Genomic DNA, 21,410 nt, shown 5'->3' with positions numbered 1-21,410 from the left:
TGAGTATTCTTTTCCCTTATTTCAATACCATCTTTGCATAGATCTGGTGATTGCTACTTTAGATTTATTTCATCCAGCATTTCCAAATCATATCTGCATTATGTGTCAAAGTCAGGATGGAGGCGGGCATGTAACGTATGTAAATTCTAAATGCCTTAACTTTTCAGCCAATACTCTTTCGTTTTGTTTTTGTTTTTGTTTTCTTTCTTTTTTAATGTGACGCAGAGCTCTCTGCAAGATATCCCTGCTGGAAAGAACACAGTGTCCCACAGTATATTCACAATAATGTCCATAATGTCGGCTCTGTGAAAGCACTCGAATTTAACAGTGTAAAGATAATTTCACTCACTGCATGATGTGAAGCTGATTTCACACTGTGGTGCGGTTTTTCACAGTGTTCACATGATGATGTTCTGTGCTCACACTGTGATCGAATCGATGATTCACAATGTGCTTAAATAAAATGTTAACAGTGTGAAGAGATTTCACACTGTGTTTTACATTGTGTTTCACACTGTGTTCTGTCAGCAGGATGTTGCCCTCGACTTGGCCTCACCTCGCATTTTCAGGAATCCCAGACCATATGATGCGACGAATAAGATAAATCCAATATCTACGTTTTCTTTAATAAAGTGAAAAAAACCCCCAACAATACAATATATTCTCCATCATGTAAGAGCGACTTATCAAAGGGTGTGTACAGTTCTGGTCGAGGTGAGGATTTAGCCTCTTAACGTTTTGCGAGATATTCAGAAACCACTCTTTGAGATGTCAAAGAGCATGCAATTCTAAGGGGTATCAAGGGGTATTTGATGAAAATCGGTTTTGAAGTGGCCGAGATATCCAAAAACAAGGTGAAACAAAGAGATCCTAATAAAGTTGTGGCCTGTAGTTTTTTTATCATTATCACTTTTTGGATATCTCAGCCATTTGAAAACCAATTTTCATCAAATAAACGTTGAATCCTTCTTAAAATTACACGTTCTTTCATATTTCATAAGAGGTTTCTCATTATCTCACTTAGGAATGTAAAAACATGAATCCCCACCTCAGCCAGTACTGTACAGCCCCTTTAAACTTCAAAGGGTGGGTGTGGGGTAGGGAGATTTTTTTTTTTTTTTGGATATAATATTTACGTTGGCCATTGTGCGACTTCATGCATACTTTATGTGGTATACTTTTATGATTTCATTACCTTACAATTCTGGAAATATCGTTTAACTCGAGGAATGTGAAATATAAAAAGAAAAAATAAACTGCTTCTAGCATCACTCATATACATCAAGATACACCTTCACTATCGGCACAATCTATCTATCGTTTTTACGGCAAGAATGCAATTTAATTCAATTCAATTCAATTCATTTTAATCGTCCAATAAAAAACATTACAGGAAATTCAGTGCTGGATTTTTACATACAAATGCATGACGAAACATCACAAATACAATATATACATAGAGAGAGAACAACACGAAATAGTACGTGATAGATAAATAAATAACCGAACATGTATGCAACGTCAAACTGAAAAGAACAATCGTATAAAAACATGGCATAAAACCGACTCAATTGGCATGATGTTGAAAACTCCAGAAACCTTCCCCGTTGCTACGTTCCCAGTAACCCCCCCCCCCATGTCAGCCCGCGATAACAGAACTCAAACAACTCAAACCAACTCGTCCTAGAATACAACACAACAAACAAATTAACACATACAAAAACAATATCAGTGATTATATCGTCATATAAATTTCTTTCTAAATTCCACCAATATTGCACATAATCACTTTACAAATTCTGAGATATATGACTATAATATTAATTATAGATATAATTTAATTGTATTGAAATCTCGTACAATAATGTTTACACGCACATGCCGACAACTACTGCACTTGTAATTTCACTCATAACCAATTTTGTACTATATTCTCGAGTGGACTCTTCTTATTCAACGGCTGTATGATTTTCATTTCTTTTTTTGTCTGTCTGTTTGCAACATAGCTCAAGAGTTCCACGAACGCATTTGGATTAAATTTTAAGGGAAAGTTGATAATGTTACAGGGAAGAGATGATCATTTTTTTTTTTCTTGCAGTGATCCGGATTACCGTCTGAATTCAGTATTTATATTTTGTTATTTGTTATTTGTTATTTGTTTTTTGTTTTTGTTTTTTTGTGTGTGTGTGTGTTTGCATTTTCAAAGGATCCTCTATCTGTCAGTGGTCGTGTTGGTGGGGTCCAGCATGAACACTAGTTGGCGCGCTTGTTTCTGTGACCTTCAGAGTCCTAATGATGTCGGCCAAAAAGTACGGCAGATCGAGGCAGCGACGGCTGGTTGCCAGTGAGGGTATGTTTTGATGGTCAAGGAATCTGATAATGCAGATGATGTAGAACTATACAGATATTATATATATATACATATATATATATATATACTCCTAGATGGGTCATTTGGAAGACATTTCCATTTGTTTTATATGCAAATTTTAAAATACATGTTCAATGGCAATTTACGCAATGGAGACACGAAAATTGTCTCCTTAATGACCAGTTGTCTCCCTAATGAAGACACTTCCCCCCAATATGTCTCCCTAAGGTGCCAACTAGGGATATATATATATATATATATATATATATATATATATATATATACATACATATATATATATATATATACATATATATATATATATATATATATATATATATATATATATATATATATATATACATAAATATATATATATATATATATATATATATATATATATATATATATATATATATATATATATATATTGTCGGTCCCTTTTTCGAAAAGGGACCAACATCATGATCAAGAAACTATTGCTCAAAGATGGCGTTGCCGTTTCTGCGATTTGCAACAGATAATCATATCTGTTGATTACGACATGTATTTCAAAATGTTTTTATTTGTAGTAGTATAATGATATTGGAAATGATGTACGATAATTGTTTATATATAGTTTCATTCAAATCATGTATCAAAGTAATTTTCTTATGCTTACGTTTATGTCCTTGGAAAACTCCGAAATTATGTACGAAACCCAAATCAGAGGAAGGCACACACTTGTTACAAAGACAGCTAATTAATGTGAAAAACATTTTTCAAGCCTGGCCATTTTTCAGTCAGACTTTGCTACTAGTTTTTGTCAATAAATACAATTTGTTTGTTGCTTATATTCACAAAGATAGTAGGATACTTTGACTGCATGTTTTACCCTGTCTCCTCAGGGTATCCTCTCACCCCCACCCCCTCCACAATCACTCATTTTATCTCCCCCTTTTTCAATGTCCATCAATTTCCAATGCTTTATACCTCGGTTTTACGATTTTCTTTTCGAGTCGATTTCGGGTCCCCATGGAAGACCAGTGACTCTATAAGTGTCGCTGAATATGGGTTTTCCAGCCGTTTTACTCTATCCCATCTATTACCCTGTCTTTGTTATTATTGTTTAGGTTCTCTGTCTGTAAACTCATATTCTTAGTTTTCAATGATATTAATTTTCTTTTTGCTTGTATGACATTATATTTCTGTAAACTGTGTATGTTTGTAAAGTCATTTCATTTGTATGTCTTTTTTTTTATGACGGGAAATAAAACCAAACCAAACCATTTCCCGCAATACTTGAAAGCAAAGTTCAGAAACGCCACACTCGAGTGGGCACGTAGACACATTAAACCACTGCCAGTTTGTTTGTTTTTATTGTTCCATATTTCACATTTCATCAAATAAGCCATAAACATACAAATGCATGGGTGAATTGTCATTAAGACAATTAGACATGTGAAATATGAGGAATCTACATAAAAGCATTGCTTCTATATAGGGTGCAGATTCCCACATGCTAATATGAGATTGATTCTTACTTGATATTTACAATTCAAAGGAATGGCAATTTATGAATTGGCGAAAGAAGGTTAATATAAATGTCGAAGAATGGAAAAAAAAGAAGACATAGAAAACAATGTCTGCAGCACTAAACTTCTGGAGAGTTGCGTTATCACCAGAGCGATATTAGTCAGATACAGTGTAGAATGTATGCACAAAGAAGGTCCAGGAGATAGAAGAAATCGCGAGCGAGGCACATGATAGATACAATATGACAGAAATACGAAGTATGAACCGAGAATGTCGAGGCCAGTAGGCCTACGTATCTAGGGAAAACGACGCCCGGGGCAAGCACGAAAATTGCGCCCCTGATTTCTGAAAAAGTGTTCAACCCCAACCCCATCCCGGTAGGGACTTTAAACAAGGTCCACATGATGCCTTTTCAAGCACTTAAAAGGGATCTTTTGAGGGTGATTTAAATGTAATAAATTTTGATAGATTTTGGCGAGCGAGCGCAGCGAGCGAGCCGAAAATTTTTGTATTTCAGCTTACAAAACATGGAATTCTTGTCATTTTTTGCTTACCAAATCTTACAATTCTAAACGAGATATAGTGACGGCCTTAAAGATAACGATTTATACAAGAAAAAAACAACAACACAAAACTGAGGACTTTAAAAAATACTCTACATTAGTACGCGCGAGTGAGCTGAAATTTGTATATGTCCTCGTCATCATCACGTATTGTTCTTATCTTTTTTTAATATAAATTTTGGCGAGCGAGCGAAGCGAGCGAGCCGAAAATTTTTGTATTTCAGCTTACAAAACATGGAATTCTTGTCATTTTTTGCTTATTAAATCTCACAATTATAGTGACGACCTTATAGATAACGATTTATACCAACAAAGTGAGGACTTGAAAAAATACTCTAAATTAGTACGAGCAAGTGAGCCGAAATTTGTATATTTCTGCGTCATCATTACGTTTTTTTTTCTTATCTTTTTTGATTTTCTTTTTGCGCCTCCCTTCCCCGTATGTTCGAAAACGTTGGCGTCCTCTTTTGATAAAATCGGCGATCGCTTCAGAACGAATGAAATTGCAGACGCTGCTCTGTGTAACATTTTTCCTGCTAAATATAAAATGACATGAGTGAACACAATAGACATTGTCATTTTGTCCGCGTCATCGTCACGTTTTGTTCTTATCTTCTTCTCTTTTTTTATACACATTTTGGCGAGCGAGCGCAGCGAGCGAGCCGAAAATTTTTGTATTTCAGCTTACAAATCATGAAACTCTTGTCATTTTTTGCTTATCAAATCTTACAATTCTAATCAAGACAATAGTGACGGCCTTATAGATAACGATTTATACCAACACACCGAGGACTTGAGAAAATAATCTAAATTAGTACGAGCGAGTGAGCCGAAATTTGTATATTTCCGCGTAATCATTACGTTTTGTTATTATCTTGTTTGATTCGGGTTTTTTTGCGCTCCCCCCCCCCGTATGTTCGAAACCGTTGGTGCCTTCTTTTGATCCAATTGGCGATCGCTTCAGAACGAAAGAAATTGCAGCCGCTGTGTGAACACAATAGACACTGTCATTTTGTCATCATCACGTTTTGTTCTTACCTTCTTTTCTATATAAATTTTGGCGAGCGAGCGCAGCGAGCGAGCCGAAAATTTTTGTATTTCAGCTCACAGAACATGGAATTTTTGTGTGAACACAATAAACGTTGTAATTTTGTCCGCGTCATCATCATGTTTAGTTTTTATCTTGTTTGATTTGGTTTTCTGCACCCCCCCCCCCCCACCATTCTCCCTCCCCCCTTCCGGGCGATTTTTTTCCCCTTCTTCTTCTTTTCTTTTTTTCTTCTTCTTCCTTTTTTTTTCTTCTTCTTCTTCTTCGTTTTTTTCCCCCGTTTTTTTGCGCCCCCAAGGAGTGGCGCCCGGGGCACGTGCCCCCTTGCCCCCCCCCCCCCCTCTAGATACACCACTGCCTACTAATATGGTTGACGCGAGGTCGACAAAGTCAACGCTGAGTGAATACAATAGTATGGCTTGCACTTTTCAACTTTTGAGGCTGTAACTTGAGGGCAGAGATCGTTTTTCGGGTGCCATACGTGTGTAACTGATGCGTGGAAAAAAAAAAAACGGTGTTCATGTTACTTTGTGTGTTGCTGGATCCATTGACTGGTAACGTCATAATATATGTTCGTTGCGTTGTCCTATAATAAGATTACACCGTCTGACTTCAGACTGTGGAGATTTCCATGCTGATGAATATGGCGCTCCTGAATCTTCAGACGAAGTTGTCGCTGTTGTCGACGATATGTCTGGTGACGGCGCTGCAACTCGCCCAAGCAGCTGGGGTGGCGGAGTATGGAGGAATCGCACGCGTTAGCTTTGGTGAGCTTTTATAGTATACATAACCTAGCTGTGTCCTGCTGTCCGTCTGCTGCGACGGGCCTAATGTCAAGCCATGCAAATCGCAAGGGAATCACTCTATCAGCGATTCTGCTTCTCTTTTCTTTTGTGGAGTCATGTTGCAGTTATATTACTTTGGTTTCAGCCATGGTCTCGAATAGCCCATGCACCTCCTCCTATGATGATTACGACAATTATGTTACGACAGCAGAGGACTTTGATTTATTCTTATTAGGTGATACGCTATCAGCGTATCACCTATTGTGATTGTCAAAATCTCTCTTTATTTTTAGGTGATACGCTATCAGCGTATCACCTATTGTGATTGTCAAAATTTCTCTTTTTAGGTGATACGCTATCAGCGTATCACCTATTGTAATTGTCAAAATTTCTCTTTTTAGGTGATACGCTATCAGCGTATCACCTATTGTAATTGTCAAAATTTCTCTTTTTTTTTATTCTTCTTTCTTTCTGCCACATTTTGTGTCGTCAATATCTCAACAATGACATCACGGAATGACATGACATTTTCAGTCAACATGTCTCATAACAATATCTAGCCACAATAAGGTTTTCATGACAGTAACATATCTATGACGTCATCTAGGCGCCATTTTGTGATTTTCGGACCTTGTCACATGATCAATCATAACTTCATAACTAGATGTCATTTCTGTATCATTTTCGCTGGACATAAAGTTCAGGTCACGCTCTATCTTACTTTCTAACGCTAGTTACCCAGGTCATCATTAGGCGCGCGTAAGCGCGCGTCAAAATTTTAAAAGGCTCAAAACGACTTCCCAATGGGAAATCTCGAAGTTTCAGACAATTATAAGCTTTTCAAACATTTTCTCGCGTGCGCGTCCGTCCGCGCAATTTCGCGCGCAGAGCGCTTAAGAAACATGGAAATGCAATTTTTTTGACTGATTTGGATTCCTGATACTTTGAGTAACAGTATCCATTGATTTCCGATCGATTTCGACCCATAACAAAGGAATGCACAGGCGTCAAAGTTGAAATTCCGCACGCGCGTCTTTCTGCAAATATAGTGAAAAAACATGTCTTTGTTTATTTCGTCATAGCTCTTTAAATCGTCCGTTGACCCTATATTTCTATTGCATATTACAAAAGCATATGAATTGTAAATAACATTCCAAGTATCAATATTGCCAGAGAAACGCGATGACGTCATCAAATCGTCATTTTATATAAAAAAAGTGGAATTGATTTTTTTGAGGTACTGTTTCTGACATTCATTTGCTCGTATCTCTGTTGTTTAAGCTCAATATTATCCCAAATTCAGATATGTTGTACTTTGAACATTTGCCTCTCAAGTCCATGTGATGGTTTTGATATATGATGACGTCATCATACTAGAAATTGTGATTAAAGGTAAAGACTCAAAATCAGACAAGTTTACGTGTTATGTCTATGGGAGGTGATTTTTTTTCAAACCATGCATTGACTTGACAACGTTTACGCACCTTTACCTCATCTGATTTTGCTCCATTTCCTCTGAAACATAAATATGTTGTAGCTGAGACAATAAGCTGCAGTCATCATGCATTTTATATTTTCAAATCTCCTCATCAGGTCGACAATTTTGTAGTTAAAAACTGAAAATGAGAATGCAATCTGTACGGAATGATTCCCGATTGTTCTTTGCAACTGTATATTGGTCGAATCCACGCGGCCACTTGTGGGAAGTTGAATAGCGCCATCTCAGTCAGCACTGTCACGACAGTATAATCATACATTTAAGTTTGGCATAGAATCTCCAGGACAGCCATATGGCGTAATCGCTTAGCGCGCTGGGTGTTCATAACGCCATACCGGAAGGCGAGAAGTTCGACTCCCGCGGAAGTTTTCTCTTTCTTTTTTTTTTTTTTTTCCGGCAATTCAGCTTTACTCCGATGTCATTTATCGTATTATTTTACCAAGTATACGTAACCCGTGAACACGGCTGCTCTATTTCCCTCGTTTTGTATTGGAGTTTGGAGATTGGGTTTGCTTCATTAATTTTGTCACACTTAATGTTGTAAATTGCCCCTTGTTACAGTGTCCCGCTTGCCACCTTTCGTTTGCTCTTTCCTTTTCTCTTCATTGGTTCTTGTAATATTGTAACAGGATAGGTAGGAACATGTACGTTTAGATAACTGGCAGGAATGGGAGCTGAATTGATTAACTCTAGTCCAGGTGTATGGCGTCTCGCTCATCTCTTTGAAATTCCAGGTTGTTATTGTTTGACCCAATAACGGAGTTGTAGACAGGTTTTATGTTGCTATAGAGGTATCTTGTGCCACATGAATGGAAGGCATCACTGTTTAGTAGTAGTAATGAACTTTTTCATGTTGTAAATGATATAAAGATATGAATTTCACATCCAATCTTCGGGACAGCCGTGTGACTTTATAGTCGCTTAGCGCGCTGCATGGTCATTATGCACTACCTTAGGACGAGATGTTCGGGACCCGCAGGACGCTATTATTTTTTTTTCTCTCTCTCTTTCTTTGTTTTTCTTTTGGCAGTTCAGCCTCATTCCGATGTCATTACCCCACGACACACAGTCACTCAAGTTCCCTTTTTTTTTTGTCGGAGGCTGGAGGTTGGATTTGCTTCATTTATCATACGTAATGTTGTAAATTGCCCTTGATATACAGTGCCCCGCTTGCCACCTTTCGTTTTCTCTTTCCTTTTCTCTACGTTTGTTCCTGTTACACTGCACAAGACAGGTCGGAAAATAATTTACATAACTCAACTGGAGCAGGAATGGCAACTGAATAAATTAACTCTAGGACAGGTGTATGGCGTCTCGCTCGTCTCTTTGAAATTCCAGGTTGCTATTGTTTGACCCAATAACGGAATTGTAGACAGGTTTTATGCTGCTATAGAGGTATCTTGTGCCACATGAGTAGAAGGCATCACTGTTTAGTAGTAGTAATGAACTTTTTCATGTCCCTCCATGTCAATTATAGTGTGTTCAAAGGGGTTGTGTGTCTATCTGCCAAAGAAAAGGAAAACCTTATTTTCGCCATGGTTATTTCTCTATACGTAACCATAGGTGATGAGTGTTGTTGGTATCTGAGCAGTGAATAACACAACATCAGGCTAAAATCCCCCTTTTATACGCGCTAAGCGTTCAATTTGATATATCTTTATTTATGTAGTCAATCACTGCTAATGACGTTACAGAATTATGTTATAACACCTTTCACTGAAAGTTTATAAAGCAAAGTTTATGGACAAGGCAAGCAATTGTACACGAATAATACCAATGATTTCAGAGGGAAATTATGGTATACCTAAATGTAAGGGTATCATTGCTTTGGAATTGCTGAAACAATATCTTGGCACGAGGTCTTCCACCTCTAATAACTGATCCCTTTAAAGATGTGTCGGTCACGGGTGATCGTCATGATTCATCTTTCACGTAGAAGCTTCCGTTCCACACTCTTAGTTCGAGAAGACTTACCATCATACTTCAAATTGTGATTAAAGGTAAAGACTCAAAATCAGACAAGTTGACGTGTTATGTCTAAGGGAGGTGATTTTTTTTTTTAAACCATGCATTGACTTGACAACGTTTCACCACCTTTATTTCAGCTGATTTTGCTCCATTTCCTCTGAAACTTAAGTATGTGGTAGCTCAGACAATAAGCTGCAGTAATCATGCATTTTATTTTTTCAAATCTCCTCATCAGGTTGATAATTTTGCAGCTAAAAACTGAAAATGCGAATGGAATGTGGACGAAACGATTCCTGATTCATCTTTCACATACATAAGTTTACATTCCTCATATTTTCTCGTCGAGACGTATGGCCGAGAGGATAAAGGCGACGTCACAAGATACGTGAGGTTGCACACGTACGGGTTCGAACCCCATAAGAACACGAAACAAAATACTTACATCTTTTACTTTTTTTCTTTTATGGAGTATTCACCTTCGTCCATGTAGAAATCACGTTTTCATGTAAACGTACACACACACACACACACACACACACAATATCCCTTTGTTTTGTGTTGGAGACCACATTGCTTTGACTGGCAACTTGGACTTGAAATTACAAATGTTAAAGTGAAGATGGCTCTTGAAAGACCGCATGGCCATGTTTGATTTTTTTTTTTTACAATATAAAGACCTATTGGTAAATATTCATTCACATATCCTTTCCAATCAACTTACTTGGACACGCCGACACCACACGAAATTTTCAATTGGTTGCATGACAGAAACAATTTCATCTGAATTATGTAGGACTGCATAAAGAATTGGACTTCACGAATATTTCTCAATATTATATTATACTTCAAGTCGCTACTTAACATTATTTTCGTTGTCGATCACTGAAAATGAGAATGGAATCTGGTCGAAACGATTCCCGATTTATCTTTGTAACTGTATATTGATCGAATCCACGCGGCCACTCGTGGGAAGTTGAACAGCGCTATCAGTCACTTGACGTATATCGCCAAAAAACTGAATATCAATGTAAATTTGTGTTGTGTATAGCATACATAGATAGATTTAAGTTTCGCACAGGATCTTCGGATCTTCCGTGTGGCAGAATCGCTTAGCACGCTGCGTGTTTATAATGCCCGACCGGAAGGAGAGAAGTTAATCGAGTCCCGCAGGACTTTTTCCTTTTATTTCTTTTTTCTTTTCTTTTTTTCAGCAGTTCAGCTTCACTCTGATGTCATGAACACAGCTACTCTATTTCCCTTGTTTTGTATTGGAGTTTGGAGGTTGGGTTTGCTTCATTAATTTTGTCACGCGTAATGTTGTAAATTGCCCCTTGAAACAGTGCCACGCTTGCTACCATTCTTTTTCTCTTTCCTTTTCTCTTCATTTAGATTTTGTTCTTGTTATACTGTAGCAGGATATTTAGGAACGTGTACGTTTACATAACTAACAGGAATGGGAACTGAATTAATTAACTCTAGTCCAGGTGTATGGCGTCTCGCTTATCTGTTTAGAATTCCAGGTTGTTATTGTTTGACAAAAACGGAGTTAAAGACAGGCAGGGAAGGAAGTGACTTGATATTGCTTCATATTATATGAGGAATTTCGGGCAATACCTTTCCAATTAGTGTAGTGATTTTGACAGGGTTCTCTGTCGTTTATTTTCGTCATGGCTGTTTCACTAGTTTAGCCATAGGTGATATGTGTTGTTGGCATCTGGGAGAATAGAACAGATCAGTACCAGACTGGAATAGCCCTATAAGCAATGTGGTAAGCATTCAATTTGTTGCATTATCTTTCTTCTTTAAAGTCAATCACTACTGATCGAATTACACCATATAATATGGCACGTTTCACTGGTAGTTTAGGAAAAGGGAGCTAATTCAATGCAAGATACAATGATATGTGCTACCATTGATTTTAGAGACGTCATTGTGGTGTGGTGCTGGTGGTGGTAAGGGAATCATTGCTTTTAAATTAATGAGACAATCCTTGGAACTTTGCATCAAGAATATAATGCATGTTCGTGCGGCGTTTTTTTTTTTTTTAATCCTGACGTGGACATTATTTTTCTTTATCTTGTTTTTAATTCAAGAATGTTATATCTGAATATGTTCGATTTAGTTACGGTTTCAATGCATCTTGTTTACCATCTTCTCTGACATTAAATTGATGGTTTTTAAATTTGACATTGTCTGTCTATTTGTCTGTTTATGCTCATAAAACACTGCTATAACAACTAAAACATTTGTTTCACTTGTCACACGCAATGCTATGGATTGCAGTTGTGCATGCAGTTTTCCTTTTGCCACCTCTCGTTTTTCTCTCCCCTTTTCCCTCACTTTGGTTTTGTTATACTGCAGATGGGAATGATTACAATAACATAACCCAACTTGAAGTAGGAATGAGAACTGAATAAATTAACTCTAGGCCAGGTGTATATAGCGTCTCGCTCATCTCTTTGAAATTTCAGGTTGTCATTGTTCTATCAACGGAGTTGAAGACAGGCTTTATGTTGCTATAGAGGTATCTAGCTCCACATGAATGGAATGCATACGCTGTTTAGTATTAGTAATGAACTTTTTCATGTCCATCCCTGCCAAGAAAAGTGTGTTTGACGGGGTTCTGTGTCATTGTGCCTATGAGAAAGCAAAGTTTTATTTTCGCCATGGCTGTTTCTCTATGCGTAGCCGTGAGTGATGGATGTTGTTGGCATCTAGCTGGGCAGTAAAAAACCGAGTATCATGCTATAATACCCCCCCCCCCCCCCGTTAGGTTCTAAGCGTTCAATGTGATATATATTTCTTCTTCATTATGTCAATCACTGCTGATGGAATTACAGAATTATGCTATGACACGTTTCACTCAAAGCTTAAAAAGCAAAGTTTATGCACTATACAAGTAATGGTGCATGAATCCTATAGACCATTGATTTTAGATGAGAAATTATGATATGCCTATAGTAGGGATGTCATTGATTGGGAATTAATGACACGATTAAGCATTTTCATAATCCTTATCCTTCACTCTAACCTCCGTGAAAATATCATATTTGAATTCAACCAATAAGATGGTAAAAAATGCATGCATTCATGTTTTATCAATATACAATGTATGGACTTTCCAAACATTCAACAGCGATTATCTCAAAATGAACATTGTGTGGGTTAGCACTATATTGCATCGACCCCTTCAATTGTCTATCAAGTTCATGTCGATGTTTTCTAATTTGATGACGTCATCATACTAGAAGTTGTGATTAAAGGCAAGATATCAAAATCAGCGAAGATTACTAATCGCTGCCTCATGTTCCTGTGTTTGATCGTCCAGTCAATACCAAACTGACGACATACGTTGAATATGTTATACTTTGAACAATTGTCTATCAAGTCCATGTCGATGTTTTCTAATTTGATGACGTCATCATACTAGAAGTTGTGATTAAAGGCAAGATATCAAAATCAGCGAAGATTATGTGTTATGTCTATGGGGGGATTTTTTTTTTTTTTAACCATGCATAGACGATAACGCTCAAGCACTTTTACCTCACTTGATTTTGCTTCATTTCCTCTGAAACTTAAGTATGTTGTAGCTGAGACAATAAGCTGCAGTAATCATACATTTTATTTTTTTCAAATCTTCTCATCAGGTTGACAATTTTGCAGCTTAAAACTGAAAATGAGAATGGAAGGTGGACGAAACGATTCCTGATTCATCTTTCACATACATAAGTTTACGTTCCTCATATTTTCTCGTCGAGACGTATGGCCGAGTGGTTAAAGGCGACGTCTCAGAGACGTGAGGTTGCACACATTCATTCATTCATTCATTTTCATTTTCATTTCATTTATTTCATTCCTTCTTTCTTTTTCGTCAAACATAACACGAAATGTATCAGAAGATATAACATAGGCATGTATTCGACTTTACATGGTAGATAATGGTTAACAAATACGAAATTATACATGCATACCGGCAAAATACAAAGTTATGTTTGGAGGATAAAAAAAAAGAAAGAACTGAGAGGTTCACTGAAAAGCATGCTTGTAAATTGTGAACCACTCAAAAGGATTGTTGTGAATACATTAAACTTTTTTTTTTTTTTTTTTTTTTTTTTTTTTTTACAAAGACAGGAGAGAACAAGACAGTAGAAACACAACGACATTACATGACTTTACAGTAGGGTATACCATGACACATGCGGGTTCGAACCCCACAAGATCACGAAACAAAATACTTAGCCATTTTACTTTTTTTTTTCTTCAGTGGTGTATTACATATTCGTCCATGTAGAAATCACGTTCGTATAGAAACGCACCCATACACACACACACACAATATCCCTCTTTCTTGTGTTGGAGACCACATTGCTTCGATTGCTGCAAAATTTTGCAGGCTGACTTTATCAAACCGATTATAGTATAAGTAATGACGACTACGGAGGTGTTGTACTTTGAACAATTGTCTTTCAAGACCATGTCATTGTTTTGTACTTTGATGACGTCATCACACCGAAAATTGTGATTAGAGGTAAAGACGCAAAATCGGACAAGTTTACGTGTTATGTCTATGGGAGGTGATTTTTCTTTTAAACCATGCATTGACTTGACAACGTTTAAGCACCTTTATCTCAGCTGATTTTGCTTCGTTTCCTCTGAAACTAAAGTATGTTGTAGCTGAGACAATAAGCTGCAGTAATCATGCATTTTATTCTTTGAAATCTCCTCATCAGGTTGACAATTTTGCAGTTTAAAACTGAAAATGAGAATGGAATGTGGACGAAACGATTCCTGATTCATCTTTCACACACATAAGTTTACGTTCGTCATATTTTCTCGTCGAGACGTATGGCCGAGTGATTAAAGGCGACGTCTCAGAGAAGTGAGGTTGCATACGTGCGGGTTCGAACCCCACAAGATCACGAAACAAAATACTTTGCTATTTTACTTTTTTTTCTTCAATGGTGTATTACATATTCGTCCATGTAGAAGTCAAGTTCGTATATAAACGCACCTATACACACACACACACACACACACACACACACACAATATCCCTCTTTTTTGTGTTGGAGACCACATTGCTTCGACTGCTGCAAACTTTTGCAGGCTGACTTTGTCAAACCGATCATAGTATGTAATGACGACGACGGAGGTGTTGTACTTTGAAAAATTGTCTTTCAAGACCATGTCAATAAGCCAGTTCGGGGTTAGCTCATGGGCACATGGGTACAAATGACCTTTCTTCTTTCTCAGTTGATTAGGCACTCCACTAGTTTCAAGCGACAGAAGGCATGAGCTTGCCCAACGTAACAATTTATGGAATTCATCAGTCATGTTCAAACAAAGGATGAACTTGCATAGACCAGGTGACCAGAATGATCCTTCCATTGACATTTTGGAAAGCATCCATTTCATTATTTTGCATTGAATGTATTAACAATCTCTTTCTATTGATATTGTCAGACACCGCTTTTGCTGTCATGTGGATGTGCTGGCAAGCACCACTTATAGGGATCAGTTGAATAATCATTACATTACAGATGCTTATCTCAGTGAATTTAAAAACCACCATGCTCTGCTGGTACAGATGACCTTTTTCTGCTCATGCTCAAAGTGGAACCCCGAACTGGCTTATTGTTTCGTACTTTGATGACGTCATCACACTAAAAATTGTGATTAAAGGCAAGGTATCAAAACCAGCCGATTACAGGTTTTATGTCTACGGCACGTATTTTTCCCAAGTCGCCAGAAATGGCATAGCGACATCAGTCGTTACAAGGCCGCATTTCCGTCTAGCAATGCAATACATGTTCACGCGGCCCCGTTTGTTGAGTGGGCATTGACTTTTTCCCCCTGTAATATCTATACATTTTTTTTTTTTTTGCCTAACCATTTCCGTGGATGTCCCGTGGCCGAGTGGTTAGAGAAACGGATTTGCATGCACGCTGAATAATTTCAAGGTGCCTATATCACATTCTTTTCTTTGTCGATCACGGATGACCGACATCTGATGACCCCAAGCGTATCACCTAACTCGTCCTTAGTGTGACGAGTTTCATATCTCGTTTTTTATTCTTCTTTCTTTCTGCCACATTTTGTGTCGTCAATATCTCAACAATGACATCACGGAATGACATGACATTTTCAGTCAACATGTCTCATAACAATATCTAGCCACAATAAGGTTTTCATGACAGTAACATATCTATGACGTCATCTAGGCGCCATTTTGTGATTTTCGGACCTTGTCACATGATCAATCATAACTTCATAACTAGATGTCATTTCTGTATCATTTTCGCTGGACATAAAGTTCAGGTCACGCTCTATCTTACTTTCTAACGCTAGTTACCCAGGTCATCATTAGGCGCGCGTAAGCGCGCGTCAAAATTTTAAAAGGCTCAAAACGACTTCCCAATGGGAAATCTCGAAGTTTCAGACAATTATAAGCGTTTCAAACATTTTCTCGCGTGCGCGTCCGTCCGCGCAATTTCGCGCGCAGAGCGCTTAAGAAACATGGAAATGCAATTTTTTTGACTGATTTGGATTCCTGATACTTTGAGTAACAGTATCCATTGATTTCCGATCGATTTCGACCCATAACAAAGGAATGCACAGGCGTCAAAGTTGAAATTCCGCACGCGCGTCTTTCTGCAAATATAGTGAAAAAACATGTCTTTGTTTATTTCGTCATAGCTCTTTAAATCGTCCGTTGACCCTATATTTCTATTGCATATTACAAAAGCATATGAATTGTAAATAACATTCCAAGTATCAATATTGCCAGAGAAACGCGATGACGTCATCAAATCGTCATTTTATATAAAAAAAGTGGAATTGATTTTTTTGAGGTACTGTTTCTGACATTCATTTGCTCGTATCTCTGTTGTTTAAGCTCAATATTATCCCAAATTCAGATATGTTGTACTTTGAACATTTACCTCTCAAGTCCATGTGATGGTTTTGATATATGATGACGTCATCATACTAGAAATTGTGATTAAAGGTAAAGACTCAAAATCAGACAAGTTTACGTGTTATGTCTATGGGAGGTGATTTTTTTTCAAACCATGCATTGACTTGACAACGTTTAAGCACCTTTACCTCATCTGATTTTGCTCCATTTCCTCTGAAACATAAATATGTTGTAGCTGAGACAATAAGCTGCAGTCATCATGCATTTTATATTTTCAAATCTCCTCATCAGGTCGACAATTTTGTAGTTAAAAACTGAAAATGAGAATGCAATCTGTACGGAATGATTCCCGATTGTTCTTTGCAACTGTATATTGGTCGAATCCACGCGGCCACTTGTGGGAAGTTGAATAGCGCCATCTCAGTCAGCACTGTCACGACAGTATAATCATACATTTAAGTTTCGCATAGAATCTCCAGGACAGCCATATGGCGTAATCGCTTAGCGCGCTGGGTGTTCATAACGCCATACCGGAAGGCGAGAAGTTCGACTCCCGCGGAAGTTTTCTCTTTCTTTTTTTTTTTTTTTTCCGGCAATTCAGCTTTACTCCGATGTCATTTATCGTATTATTTTACCAAGTATACGTAACCCGTGAACACGGCTGCTCTATTTCCCTCGTTTTGTATTGGAGTTTGGAGATTGGGTTTGCTTCATTAATTTTGTCACACTTAATGTTGTAAATTGCCCCTTGTTACAGTGTCCCGCTTGCCACCTTTCGTTTGCTCTTTCCTTTTCTCTTCATTGGTTCTTGTAATATTGTAACAGGATAGGTAGGAACATGTCTGTACGTTTAGATAACTGGCAGGAATGGGAGCTGAATTGATTAACTCTAGTCCAGGTGTATGGCGTCTCGCTCATCTCTTTGAAATTCCAGGTTGTTATTGTTTGACCCAATAACGGAGTTGTAGACAGGTTTTATGTTGCTATAGAGGTATCTTGTGCCACATGAAGGGAAGGCATCACTGTTTAGTAGTAGTAATGAACTTTTTCATGTTGTAAATGATATAAAGATATGAATTTCACATCCAATCTTCGGGACAGCCGTGTGGCTTTATAGTCGCTTAGCGCGCTGCATGGTCATTATGCACTACCTTAGGACGAGATGTTCGGGACCCGCAGGACGCTATTATTTTTTTTTCTCTCTCTCTCTTTCTTTGTTTTTCTTTTGGCAGTTCAGCCTCATTCCGATGTCATTACCCCACGACACACAGTCACTCAAGTTCCCTTTTTTTTTTGTCGGAGGCTGGAGGTTGGATTTGCTTCATTTATCATACGTAATGTTGTAAATTGCCCTTGATATACAGTGCCCCGCTTGCCACCTTTCGTTTTCTCTTTCCTTTTCTCTACGTTTGTTCCTGTTACACTGCACAAGACAGGTCGGAAAATAATTTACATAACTCAACTGGAGCATGAATGGCAACTGAATAAATTAACTCTAGGACAGGTGTATGGCGTCTCGCTCGTCTCTTTGAAATTCCAGGTTGCTATTGTTTGACCCAATAACGGAATTGTAGACAGGTTTTATGCTGCTATAGAGGTATCTTGTGCCACATGAGTAGAAGGCATCACTGTCTTTCACGTAGAAGCTTCCGTTCCACACTCTTAGTTCGAGAAGACTTACCATCATACTTCAAATTGTGATTAAAGGTAAAGACTCAAAATCAGACAAGTTGACGTGTTATGTCTAAGGGAGGTGATTTTTTTTTTTTAAACCATGCATTGACTTGACAACGTTTCACCACCTTTATTTCAGCTGATTTTGCTCCATTTCCTCTGAAACTTAAGTATGTGGTAGCTCAGACAATAAGCTGCAGTAATCATGCATTTTATTTTTTCAAATCTCCTCATCAGGTTGATAATTTTGCAGCTAAAAACTGAAAATGCGAATGGAATGTGGACGAAACGATTCCTGATTCATCTTTCACATACATAAGTTTACATTCCTCATATTTTCTCGTCGAGACGTATGGCCGAGAGGATAAAGGCGACGTCACAAGATGCGTGAGGTGGCACACGTACGGGTTCGAACCCCATAAGAACACGAAACAAAATACTTACATCTTTTGCTTTTTTTCTTTTGTGGAGTATTCACCTTCGTCCATGTAGAAATCACGTTTTCATGTAAACGTACACACACACACACACACACACACACACACACACACACAATATCCCTTTGTTTTGTGTTGGAGACCACATTGCTTTGACTGGCAACTTGGACTTGAAATTACAAATGTTAAAGTGAAGATGGCTCTTAAAAGACCGCATGGCCATGTTTGATTTTTTTTTTTTACAATATAAAGACCTATTGGTAAATATTCATTCACATATCCTTTCCAATCAACTTACTTGGACACGCCGACACCACACGAAATTTTCAATTGGTTGCATGACAGAAACAATTTCATCTGAATTATGTAGGACTGCATAAAGAATTGGACTTCACGAATATTTCTCAATATTATATAATACTTCAAGTCGCTACTTAACATTATTTTCGTTGTCGATCACTGAAAATGAGAATGGAATCTGGTCGAAACGATTCCCGATTTATCTTTGTAACTGTATATTGATCGAATCCACGCGGCCACTCGTGGGAAGTTGAACAGCGCTATCAGTCACTTGACGTATATCGCCAAAAAACTGAATATCAATGTAAATTTGTGTTGTGTATAGCATACATAGATAGATTTAAGTTTCGCACAGGATCTTCGGATCTTCCGTGTGGCAGAATCGCTTAGCACGCTGCATGTTTATAATGCCCGACCGGAAGGAGAGAAGTTAATCGAGTCCCGCAGGACTTTTTCCTTTTATTTCTTTTTTCTTTTCTTTTTTTCAGCAGTTCAGCTTCACTCTGATGTCATGAACACAGCTACTCTATTTCCCTTGTTTTGTATTGGAGTTTGGAGGTTGGGTTTGCTTCATTAATTTTGTCACGCGTAATGTTGTAAATTGCCCCTTGAAACAGTGCCACGCTTGCTACCATTCTTTTTCTCTTTCCTTTTCTCTTCATTTAGATTTTGTTCTTGTTATACTGTAGCAGGATATTTAGGAACGTGTACGTTTACATAACTAACAGGAATGGGAACTGAATTAATTAACTCTAGTCCAGGTGTATGGCGTCTCGCTTATCTGTTTAGAATTCCAGGTTGTTATTGTTTGACAAAAACGGAGTTAAAGACAGGCAGGGAAGGAAGTGACTTGATATTGCTTCATATTATATGAGGAATTTCGGGCAATACCTTTCCAATTAGTGTAGTGATTTTGACAGGGTTCTCTGTCGTTTATTTTCGTCATGGCTGTTTCACTAGTTTAGCCATAGGTGATATGTGTTGTTGGCATCTGGGAGAATAGAACAGATCAGTACCAAACTGGAATAGCCCTATAAGCAATGTGGTAAGCATTCAATTTGTTGCATTATCTTTCTTCTTTAAAGTCAATCACTACTGATCGAATTACACCATATAATATGGCACGTTTCACTGGTAGTTTAGGAAAAGGGAGCTAATTCAATGCAAGATACAATGATATGTGCTACCATTGATTTTAGAGACGTCATTGTGGTGTGGTGCTGGTGGTGGTAAGGGAATCATTGCTTTTAAATTAATGAGACAATCCTTGGAACTTTGCATCAAGAATATAATGCATGTTCGTGCGGCGTTTTTTTTTTTAATCCTGACGTGGACATTATTTTTCTTTATCTTGTTTTGAATTCAAGAATGTTATATCTGAATATGTTCGATTTAGTTACGGTTTCAATGCATCTTGTTTACCATCTTCTCTGACATGTATTGATGGTTTTAATATATGACATTGTCTGTCTATTTGCCTGTTTATGCTCATAAAACACTGCTATAACAACTAATACATTTGCTTCACTTGTCACACGCAATGATGTGGATTGCAGTTGTGCATGCAGTTTTCCTTTTGCCACCTCTCGTTTTTCTCTCCCCTTTTCCCTCACTTTGGTTTTGTTATACTGCAGATGGGAATGATTACAATAACATAACCCAACTTGAAGTAGGAATGAGAACTGAATAAATTAACTCTAGGCCAGGTGTATATAGCGTCTCGCTCATCTCTTTGAAATTTCAGGTTGTCATTGTTCTATCAACGGAGTTGAAGACAGGCTTTATGTTGCTATAGAGGTATCTAGCTCCACATGAATGGAATGCATACGCTGTTTAGTATTAGTAATGAACTTTTTCATGTCCATCCCTGCCAAGAAAAGTGTGTTTGACGGGGTTCTGTGTCATTGTGCCTATGAGAAAGCAAAGTTTTATTTTCGCCATGGCTGTTTCTCTATGCGTAGCCGTGAGTGATGGATGTTGTTGGCATCTAGCTGGGCAGTAAAAAACCGAGTATCATGCTATAATACCCCCCCCCCCGTTAGTTTCTAAGCGTTCAATGTGATATATATTTCTTCTTCATTATGTCAATCACTGCTGATGGAATTACAGAATTATGCTATGACACGTTTCACTCAAAGCTTAAAAAGCAAAGTTTATGCACTATACAAGTAATGGTGCATGAATCCTATAGACCATTGATTTTAGATGAGAAATTATGATATGCCTATAGTAGGGATGTCATTGATTGGGAATTAATGACACGATTAAGCATTTTCATAATCCTTATCCTTCACTCTAACCTCCGTGAAAATATCATATTTGAATTCAACCAATA

The 21,410-nt window shown here is 37.7% G+C and overlaps 1 protein-coding gene across 1 annotated transcript in view; it reads left to right on the top strand.

The window, feature by feature from the left end:
• Positions 1 to 6,140: 6,140 nt before the first annotated feature.
• LOC140243899 (uncharacterized) overlaps positions 6,141 to 21,410 on the top strand; it is a 63,278-nt gene continuing 48,008 nt past the window's right edge. Inside the window, exon 1 of the mRNA XM_072323569.1 lies at positions 6,141 to 6,264. Within this exon, the coding sequence (XP_072179670.1) occupies positions 6,141 to 6,264 (124 nt within the window). The remainder of the gene's footprint in view (positions 6,265 to 21,410) is intronic.

Source organism: Diadema setosum, chromosome 20 (genome assembly GCF_964275005.1).
Source record: "Diadema setosum chromosome 20, eeDiaSeto1, whole genome shotgun sequence".
NCBI classification, from domain to species: Eukaryota; Metazoa; Echinodermata; class Echinoidea; order Diadematoida; family Diadematidae; genus Diadema; species Diadema setosum.
Note: the sequence above shows the minus strand (reverse complement) of the source record. Positions and strands in the feature narration are given on the sequence as shown.